The sequence below is a fragment of the Cucurbita pepo genome, chromosome LG12 (genome assembly GCF_002806865.2).
Source record: "Cucurbita pepo subsp. pepo cultivar mu-cu-16 chromosome LG12, ASM280686v2, whole genome shotgun sequence".
Classification (NCBI taxonomy): Eukaryota; Viridiplantae; Streptophyta; class Magnoliopsida; order Cucurbitales; family Cucurbitaceae; genus Cucurbita; species Cucurbita pepo.
The window spans coordinates 612,740-623,832 of NC_036649.1; the positions used below are offsets into that span (position 1 = coordinate 612,740).

Genomic DNA, 11,093 nt, shown 5'->3' on the forward strand with positions numbered 1-11,093 from the left:
AACGGAAAAATATTGTGAGTTGAAATTGGATTCGAAGTCCGGATTTTATATAAGCACGGAAAATGGAGGTTGAAGGAGGCACGTGGAAGATTTGACACGTGGGAGCTGGAAATAGGGATGATAATTGGGGCAAAAAAATTTTAAAAATAAAATAAAATAAAATAAAGAGCAACGAATGAGCTAAAGTAAGTGTCAATGGTCAATTCATAATTTTTAATAATTTTTTTTATTTTTATTTTTAATTTTGAAAAGTTTTAATTTGAGAATTATTGGGTTTAGTTCATGTGTGTTTGGACATGAAGTGGGGTTGTTCTTGTCCTTGATCCCATGTGGAATTTATGGTAATTTTTAGGTTCAAAATGATTTAATAATATTCCCTAAAAGTAGCCCATTTTCCAATAAGGGTAAATCAATACGTCATATTATCTCTCGTTTATATGCCCAAATTGTACCGGATAAACTCTCACTAGTACTTCATGTGTTTCGACTCTAAATTTCTTGATTCAGAATATAGAAGTGACCTAAAAAAAGGTAGACTCTGATGCTTAAATTAAAGAATTGACTCGAGAATTGATGAAAACGAGTTGCGCCGAGTTTCATTTGGCCCTATTGTTGTTGGGTTTTTGGCGTATTTAGTAGGAAAGATTCCCTACAATTTGGTTGGTGTGGGTAATTGGGGTGAAATAAGGTGGGGAAAGAAAACAAGGATCAAGTACCAATATAATCGTAAGTTCGTTGTTTAGAGACCTTTCTCAAGGGAGGGGATGGCCACAACATTGGAAAATGAGTGTCTCAAAATAAACAAATAATGTTCCTAACTATAATATTCAAATTTTTAATATGTCAATTTTTAGACGATCCACGTCTCTATTTCAGTAGAGTCTTACACTGACATGTTTTGACCGTCTTTTTCGTTGTAGGTTAGAAAACGATGACATAAACATAGCGTAAGCGCCAAATTTGGACATTTCACGACCCTCCAAACAATGCCATTCCAAAGGAGAAGAGCATGTGGAGCTCTTTCGTTCCCGACCAAAAAAAATCCTATTTTGACACATAGACGTTTATTGATTTAAAATATTTGATCAACCCAATAATTATTTTTGAAAATTTAAAATTTTAAGAGTGAAGAGGGTTTTTCTTTTAATTAAATTAATTATTATTACGATTAATAAAGGTATATATATATAGATAAAAGAAATAGCACTTGCAAACTTTCCTTAGAGACCTATCCACGTGGGACTCCACGTGGGCAGAGAGGACAAGTTTGGGCAGCCATTTGACCCCTAACTTCTCGTCTATTGACTTTTTCCAGCTCCCGCAGGTGGGGGTCACGAGGGTTTGCAGTTTTTACATTTCAACACGTGGCCATAATACAAACCCACTTCACACGTGTCATTTTACCCACCCTCCCTCCCACGTGCACGTCCATACCCCCACATCCCCATTCCCTGACATTTTCTTTTTCTTAATTTTTTTTTTTAATTTACTTAAAAGTTTTTGTTCTTTTTCCCCCGTGGGCCCCACTACCCAACAAGCTTTGGTGTTGGTGTTCCTTGTCAGTTGTCCGTATTAACATTATCAAATTTCCGATTTTGGTGTTTTTATTACGTCATCATTTCGGACCACTAAATATCATTTCCTTTTTCCTTTTTCTTCCACCACGTGTCCTTTTTTTTCTTTTTTACAATTTTTTTAAATTAACAAATAATATTTAATTTTGTATTATATCTAAAGAAATACCGTAAACTTTTTAAAAAATAAAAAAAATATATATTTTTATTGTCTCCTTTTTTTATTAATTTATTTTTTTGTACAAAATAATAAATTATTTGTCATCGTGGGCTGTTTCTGACCGTAGGTTAGTTGGTTCATTGGGCCAGGACCCTGAAATGAATGGCCCAATCTTGAGTAATGGGCCTTTCGTGGGCTTTTTGTGGCTGGTTGTTGACTTATATTGGGCCACATGTAGTACGGCCCAAATAACCGTTTGGGAATGTCGGACTTACTTGACATTTGCAAGATTATTTAGAAGTTTTAATGTAAAGCATTAATACTATCTTTGAAATAAATAATTCCCCTCATTTTTTATTGAGAAAATTTCAAATAAACATTCAAATGTTCGGATGAAAGAACGTTCGTGGCGACAATGAGAATTGAGAGCTTCCGATAACAGCGACGGGTCGAAGAAGGAGAGACTAACATAATGCATAAAGCCATAAATCTCGACCATCATAGTTATTTTTATCGCACTTTTGTTAATACAGAAAGTGGACCCATCCCGAGCCTAACATAGTGGATAAAGCCATAAATCATTTTTGCATAACAAATCGCCCCATCATTGCATAACATGCCATCAAATGAAATTAAATGACGTAAAATTAATAAATTAAATATGGGTAACGCTCGAATAATTGAAAAAACTTTATATTATAGTGATTAATGATGTTCATGTGCATCATTAATTGGTCATTGACTATGGAAATGGACTAAAAATAAGGAGTTATCAATTGTAGCTGCATGAAGTTTCATTATGAAGTGAGCTGAATTTAATGAACACACACATTACCCTTTTACTTATAATAATTGCACTTTAAAATCTTAATTTTCAAGTAAATAAAGTTAGCTGTAGCTCAAAAGTCAATGCTCTCTTTCGTCGTTAATAATCACAATTTTGTCTCGGTTAAATTACATGTCTGGTTTGTATAGTTTGAGCAAAGTTTCAATTTAGTCCTTATAATTTTAAAATTTTCGATTTCAACCCCAATAACTTATAAATCTTCTGTTCTTCTCGAACCATCGTGGGTCAGCCTATCTAGCCAACTTATTCGTGTGGAAGAAGTTGGACCCTGAATTCTAAATCTGAGTTAGCTAATGGGTTAATACAGGTAGATTTACAGACAAGTTGTGAGATTTAGACGGATCGTAGAAGTCGGTTGAAATTATTCTTAAACTCATATTAAGATATGCGTTCGAGGATCATATTAAAATATAAATAAATAAATATGAGACGAAACGAAAGATATAATTAAAGAAGAATATTGAAATTAAAAAGACAAAAAAGAAGAATAATATTAATGAAAATATAAGAAATTTAGAGAGGGATTAGAAGGAATTAGCATAATATAAAAGGTTTAAAGTAAAAAATGAATAGTTTTGACTTTACTAAAATATATTAGTCAAACTTACCTATCAAGTAATTTAAAAAATTAACTTGAATATAATTTAATTAAAAAAAAAACATAAATTAAGGTATAAAAATTACTAATAAAAAAATTAATGATACGAATATTAAAATTCGAATTTTTTTTATTAAATTTTTTTTTGTTTATTATTAAGTAAACAATTTTTATAATGAAAAAAGTCGTAATAAACGGTGGCAGATTCCAATGTACAATATATATATATATATTATAAATTAATTTACTTTTATCACATGTTAATCACTAACATTAAAATAAAAAAAAAAAAAAAAAAATATTCTTTCCGTTAGATTAATTCCGTTGCTACAGTGGGACCCACTTATTGCCACGCTGTCATTCTCGGTAAGAAATCGTATAATTTGGATTTGAGTTAACGGCTTTGACAACGGCAAGAAAGTTCCGTCCCTTAAAAATAAATTTCTGCATTCTAAATATTTTTTTAAAAAATAAAATTGAAAATAATATGTTTTTAAATTAAGATGGTTTAATATGAATTTTAAAAAGCTTAAATTTATTCCATTTTATTATTATTATTATTATTTCAATGTTTCAAAAATACTCCTGAATTTTATGTGTTGAATGTTATCGGAATATTTTGTCCCCAAACAGCTTTATTATACTCTAATATTTTTATAGCTTTCATTGATTTGATTTTTTTTTTTTTTTTTTTTTTTTTTTNTTGAATGTTATCGGAATATTTTGTCCCCAACATTATCCATAATCGATCTCCAAGTTGCTTCTGCGTCAAGGCATTAATTTTTTTTTTTTTTTTTTTTTAATGACAGTTTTTCTGTAGGGCCCGCTTGATGAGGTAACCCACCAATAATAAGACGGTTAAAAGGAAAGAGAATGAAAAACGGAGGTAACAATCCCCTGTGGGTGTGTCACACGGTCAGCAGCGAATTCCGGACCGTCAGATTAGATGATTCTTGCATGATTTATTTTGGGAAGTGTAAGAAGTCAATGGGAAAATGTTGGGAGGTGGGGCCCAAGGAAATCAAACGGTCTCAGAAATGTAGAAGATGATGATGTTGGATGGACCTTATTGTAGAGGATGATGAGGGTAAAATTGTAAATACACTTGGGAGAGAGAAATATAGTTGGTTTAGGGTTTACGGGAGGCGTGAGAATTTTTGTTATGATGGGTGGCACTTGGCCGATGCATGGGTAACATTATCGTGCCCGCGAAAATAATAATAATAAAAAAAAACAAAAATTCCATTATATATATATATATATAATGGAATTTATTAGTATTATTTATTTAATTTTATTTAATAAAATTTTTACAAAATAAAAAATATGAGATCGAGGTTGATTTATCTCATTTGTAACCATTCAAGCCCACCCCTAACAAATATTACATGTTTTGTTCCCCTCTTCCATCGATGTAGGATCTCACTCCAACCCTCTTGAGAGCCTAACGTCTTCGCTGGTACACTGTCGGTGCACTCTGATATTATTTGTAACAAATCAACTCCACCATTAGCAAATATTATCCTCTTTATTCTAATGTATATCGTCACCAGCTTCACGATTTTGTTGATTGATTAACCGTAAAATGATATGAAAGTTAGATTGACAACTTATTTGAAAAAATATACCAATTCTATTTAAATATTTTTTCATACTGTTTTAAAATGATCGGAGACAAAATAAACACAATCGTTAGAGATTAAAACTTTATTCACGTTTGGAACCATATTGAAAATCGTATCAAAATTTTAATAATGTTCTTATTAAAATCTTATACTAATTTTTAAAAAATTAATATTGTTATCATCTTATCCACAACTACAAGTTTAATCAAACAAATCTGTGATTAATTAGCCATTGATCACTTATTAACAATGATTACTATTTCCAATTGTCAAAATCTATTATTTTAATTTTTAGTCACGAGAGAAATCATTATGCAAATTAAATTATCCATAATATAAGAACCATATATATATAATTAATGGGTTGTTAAAAAAACTTGAATTTATAGTTAAATTCTAAAAATAAAATTTTAAAATAAGATGCACGTGAGTGAAAAGAAAACATGTTGGAATGACTCGTGTTGGTTTGTGGAGATAATGTTCACTTTTGAAAGCGAGGGAATGCCGGGTTGACTATAATTTTACAGATTTGTATGAGATTTAGCATTATTTGAACTAATTAATTTTATATTTGTTATAGGCGTATTAAAAATAAAATTGAAAATTCACGGACTTACTAGATATTTTTAAATAAATAAATAAATAAAAGTTTATATGTTTAGATGTTATAATTTAGTGAATGATTAGGCTTAAAAAACACTCACCTTTTCCACTATCATAGCCAGAATTGAGGAATGAGAAATTTAAAATTTAATTTAATTTTAAGATGGAACCTAAAAAAAACAAAAAAAAAAGGGAAAAAGATAATTTAACAGGCTGTCACCTAATGCTCCACACCCACCAGGCTGATCCACCAAATCAAGAGCCGTGATTGGTGCCTGTGACTGTGATTCACACGCCCAAGCAACCACAAAAATTTAATTAAATAATTTAATCACTTTATTATATATATTTACTGACCGCGAAATCAGCTGAAAACCGTGACATCTGTCTCCGGCGACCGTATTCCGTACCTTCCATTCCACGTCTTCCCCTCCAGCTCCCGTCCGACGTGGCACCAGGTAAAAATAATCTCCATTTAATTTTAACTCTAAATTTTTAATTAAATTAAATTAATATCATATTAAAATTAAAATTTACATAAAATAAGTTTCACCCATATTAATAATTAATTAATTTCACTAATAATCATAAACTCGACTTCAAAAATTCATTTTTTAATTAATTTTCTCTAAAATTTTACAAAATTACGTATCCTTTATAATTATTTAATATATAAAATTTTATACAACAATTTTTGGAGCAAAATTTTATTAAAAGGTTATGTTTATAACATTTTTTTAATTTAAATAATTAAAAGTTAGTAAAAATTCATATAATGAGTCGTATATTTACTGTCGTGGTAAATAACGAGTAAGTTATTTTTTTTTTAACTAAGTTAAGCTCAATAGGGGATTGGCAAAGCGTCAAAGCCGTAAAAAGAATAGAAAAAAAAAAGTAAAAAAAGAAATTTGAATTCCAATTGGAAAAGACTGATTTATTCCTAAATTCTCAGTTGAAAAAAACATGGGAATGAGGAGGGAGGGTTAAATTAGTCTTTTCGCTAATTATTCTATCAATTTATTAAAAGTTTATTGATTTAATCTAAAAAAAAGTATATGTTTATTATATCTCTTAATTTTTATTACATTTATAAAATTCGCTTAAAAATAATAATATTTTTAAAAAACTTATTTTTATTTTTAAAATTTTGACAAGAAATAAATTATTCATAACGTAATATAAACCATTTATTGTGCAATTTTATTTAAAAAAAAAGTAAAATGTTTCCCCGGTTTTACTCGTTTTTATTGCATTTAAAATACGCTTTTATATACATAAAAAAAGAAAAAAAAATTTGTGAATTATAGAGGATAGACTAGAATAAAAGATAATTAATATATATATACATATATATATAACGTCAAGGTTTGTTGACGGCGTTAACGTCGGTTGAACGAATGTTGGGATTTGTTATCGTCTTCATATTTATCTACGTTATATTTTATTGCCGTTGGAGGTTTGTCTATAAAAGGTCCGTTTTGTCCAAAGCTTTCACTGACATCACCACTGCTCGTTTCCCTCTGTTCTTCTGCATCTTCTTCCTCTTCCGTACTCTCTTTCTATTTCTTCTTCCTCTTAATTTCTCTCGCTACTTCGCTCCTGAGTTTGGCCGAGAGAGAGAGAGGGATCAGTAATGGCGGCACTTAGTAAGTGGTCTTCTCTGTCTCTGTTTGCCCTTGCAATGGTGTTCTTCGTAACAATCGCTGTGATTCGCAAGGGAGAGACGTCTGAAGTTAGGTAAGCTTTTCGATTCTCCCTTACATCTGTTTCTCTTGCAATCTCAATGCGATGTGTTCGATTTGGTAACTGATTCTAGCGACATTGTGTGAAATTTCTGGTTGCGATTAGTAAATTCAAGATTCGTATAATGTGAATTACTTCCGATTTCGAGATTCTTGAATGTTGATTTAGTGTTTTTCATATGATTTTGGATCAATGTAGTAATGTAGAATTGAACGAGATGTAGAAACTTCGTTCCATTGCTTTAATGGTGTTCTTCAGTCTAGTACTTATTTAGGAAAAGAAATGAGGAATATAACAACAGAATCTCTGAATTTCGAAATGAACTGTAGCGGATTTGTTTCTTGTTCGTCTTTTCTGGATTTTACCGGACTGTGTTAGCGATAGAGTTTCAGAGCTCTAGTAACTCATCAATGGCGGCTTGGGTCATTGTTCCTTTCATTAACTCGAGTAACGAAAAAGAGGCGAAAATCTGTACCGAATAAAACGATTTCAGCCGTGCGTTTTACTCATCTTGCTATAATCACTGCCGTTGGATTCTCATCGGATCCGTGTGGGGGTGATAATCCAACTGTAGCTAACGATCTCAACCGTTGAGATCACGATCCTCGATCTGGACCGTTTGTTTCGTTAACAGTTATATTCCCCTTCGGATTCCTTCGCTGCAGTGAATAAAACACCACACACTGTTAGTTTATTTCCGTAATTACCCCAATAAAAATCCTTTTAATTTCCAAAATTGTTTGATAAAATTCCGGGGTATTTTAGTAATTTTATTCACAAGAATAAAAGGACAATTTCTTTTTTTTCCCGTTTTTCTTTTTCCCCCTCTATTGCCGACCAATCGTTTCGCTTCAATTCTCTATCTAAACAAAAGCGCTTTTTCAAACGGTTTTCTTTCCTGTGACAGAACGACAGTACGGGCAGGGTGCGTGAGATCTCTTCCGCACCCACCTTGAGCGGCGAGCCATTAACTCTTCATTTCATTTTTCATTCCTCACGCGCCCTCTGATATTCCACGCGCCGTTGCACTCAAAAACCTGTTGTGTTCACTAAATTAAGTTTAATCAATTTGATGAACATTGCCATCTATAGAAAATGATTTTTTTGATTTGGTTTTGTTTTTGGTAGAATTCAAATATTTTTAAATTACTATGATGGATTATTATGTTCAGAGAGAAGTATAAGATGAGATCTAAGTGGGTTTGTCACTCAATTGGGTGATTCTGTTTTCAGGGTGCAGAATGATGATATGGAGGAAGAACTCAACAATGAGCATGCTGTGGATAATCCTGACGAGATTGCTGCCTCTGTTGAGATGTATGTCTTTTTCTTTCATTCCTTTTTTGTTATCATTACATGTCTAATTCTTGCTTAAGTTGTTCATTATTAAAGAAATTAGTGTTGTGAAATCTGGGTGGAATTGGATATTGTTCTTTTATTAGTTGTGGCTCTCGTGGTGTAATCAAGTAGATCACATGCGTTTTTGTCTGTATCATAAATTCATACAAGGAATGTTTCTAGACGTTATAATGGAAAAAGTCTGTCTTGTTCTGTTTGGGTAGTATTCATTTTCTTGTGCCCGTTGGGGTTAAAAATTAGTATGTTCTTCTCGAGATTTGTACTTTTATCTTGTGTTTCACAAGAACTTGAAGGAGATTGTTCATTTGAAGGTCCTTTTTGATGTGGCAGGAGCATCCGTAATAGCACTGAAAGGAGGAAGTTGGGATACTTCTCTTGTGGAACAGGCAATCCCATTGATGACTGCTGGCGTTGTGACTCAAATTGGCACCGAAACCGTAAACGTCTAGCTGAATGTGGCATCGGGTTTGGTCGGAATGCTATTGGTGGTCGTGACGGTCGTTTCTATGTCGTTACTGATTCGAGTGACCATGATCCAGTGAACCCGAAGCCAGGGACTCTTCGTCATGCTGTGATTCAAGAGAAACCTCTTTGGATTGTGTTCAAAAGAGACATGGTGATTCAATTGAAACAAGAACTCATCATGAACAGTTTCAAAACCATTGATGCTCGAGGAGTCAATGTACATATTGCCAATGGCGCTTGCATCACAATCCAGTTTGTGACTAACATCATTATCCATGGTCTTCACATCCATGATTGCAAGCCCACAGGGAACGCCATGGTGAGAAGCTCTCCAACTCATTTTGGGTGGAGAACCATGGCTGATGGAGATGCCATTTCCATCTTTGGATCCAGCCATATATGGATTGACCACAATTCGCTCTCTAATTGTGCTGATGGACTTATTGATGCCATTATGGGCTCAACCGCTATCACAATCTCCAACAACCACTTCACTCACCACAATGAGGTATGCTTCTTTTATTGCATTTATTGTATGAACTTAACGTTTTAAATAGATTTATCTCATGAAATTTGGTAACAGGTGATGCTTCTAGGCCATAGTGATTCCTACACAAAGGACAAGCAAATGCAAGTCACCATTGCTTATAACCATTTTGGCAAGGGGCTCATTCAAAGAATGCCAAGGTGTAGGCATGGCTATTTCCATGTGGTGAACAATGACTACACTCATTGGGAGATGTATGCCATTGGTGGTAGTGCCAACCCCACCATCAATAGTCAAGGCAACAGATATGCAGCTCCATCCAACCCTTTTGCCAAAGAGGTATACTCCTTTCAATGTTCATTTTGTGAGATTCTACGGTGGGAGAGGAGAACGAAACATTCTTTGTAAGGGTGTAGAAACCTCTCTTTAGTATACGCGTTTTAAAATCTTGAGGGGAAGCCCAAAAAAGAAAACTTAAAGAGGACAATATCTACTTATGGTGGACTTGAATTGTTACATATGGTATTAGAGCCACATACCAAGTGGTGTGCCAGTGAGGACGTTAGATCCCAAGAGGGGGTGGATTGTGAGATTCCACATCAGTGGGAGAGGAGGAGATGTGAAAACCTCTCCTTAGTAGATGCGCTTTAAAACATTGAGGAGAATTCTAAAAGAGAAAGCTCAAATATAATAATATTTGCTAGCGGTAGGGGTTTGGACTGTTACAGATGGTATTAGAGCCAGACGAACGGTGGGCTTAGGCCGTTAGAAATTTAGATTATGGAATTCGTTATTGTAGTTCACAAATTAGTTCGATACAATCCAATACAGGTGACTAAGCGAGTCGAAACGCCGGAGAGCAAATGGAAAGGCTGGAATTGGAGATCAGAAGGAGATATGTTACTAAACGGTGCATATTTCACCCCATCCGGCGCCGGAGCTTCAGCAAGCTATGCCAGAGCCTCAAGCTTAGGAGCCAAATCTGCTTCCATGGTAGGCTCCATCACTTCTTCTGCAGGTTCTCTCCCTTGCCGCCGAGGCCATCCCTGCTAGAACTTGCCCTCTCCATCATTTTAACTTCAACCCCAAATGTTTAAAAGCCATAGAACATAAAAGCCTTAAACTCCATGATTACACATTCATTTTTTTTCCTTCAAACCCATCATTCCACCATTGTTGTCCATCTGTTGGTTCGCTCAACCTCGGCCTGCTTCAGCTGAAAAGAGAACGCCGCCGTGTTAGGTAGTGTAGGGGGCAGGTGCAGAAGCGTTGTTCTTCTTCCTCCTCCTCCTCCTCCTCCTCCTCCTCTGTTCTTTACCAACTTAACCCATCTTCCCATCTCTGTCAGTCATTCTGTGATGTCACCCTTTGTTTGTTGAGTCCATGAGAGAGAGAGAGAGAGACAGCTTAAAGAAGATCATAAAAGTTAGCAGTGATGTTATTATGTTTTTGTCAGTTTTCTTGGCCTTTTCTCTCCTTTACTTAGTGGGCAATGTTAAGTTTTGGTTACAGTTGGTTTGTTTATATACTCATTATTGTGCCCTCTCCATTTGTTTGTGATCTGCCAGCATTTTTATTATATAGCATGTGCTTTGTAGGGCCTAAACTGCCCCTTTTCCCCAAATTCTCATT

At 33.9% G+C, this 11,093-nt stretch overlaps 1 protein-coding gene across 1 annotated transcript; it reads left to right on the top strand.

The window, feature by feature from the left end:
- Window positions 1-6,912: 6,912 nt before the first annotated feature.
- LOC111807826 (probable pectate lyase 1) lies at window positions 6,913-11,085 on the top strand. Its single transcript, XM_023693707.1, has 5 exons — window positions 6,913-7,144; window positions 8,384-8,467; window positions 8,840-9,482; window positions 9,558-9,800; window positions 10,293-11,085. The coding sequence occupies exons 1-5, from the start codon at window positions 7,041-7,043 to the stop codon at window positions 10,512-10,514; spliced, it is 1,296 nt and encodes a 431-aa protein (XP_023549475.1). The 5' UTR covers window positions 6,913-7,040; the 3' UTR covers window positions 10,515-11,085.
- Window positions 11,086-11,093: the final 8 nt, after the last annotated feature.

Bases quoted from the DNA above. Each gene is read 5' to 3' on its own strand.
- LOC111807826 (XM_023693707.1), top strand. From the start codon at position 7,041: ATGGCGGCACTTAGTAAGTGGTCTTCTCTGTCTCTGTTTGCCCTTGCA. The intron at 9,483-9,557 runs GTATGCTTCTTT...ATTTGGTAACAG, and splicing joins ACTTCACTCACCACAATGAG to GTGATGCTTCTAGGCCATAG. The intron at 9,801-10,292 runs GTATACTCCTTT...AATCCAATACAG, and splicing joins CCAACCCTTTTGCCAAAGAG to GTGACTAAGCGAGTCGAAAC.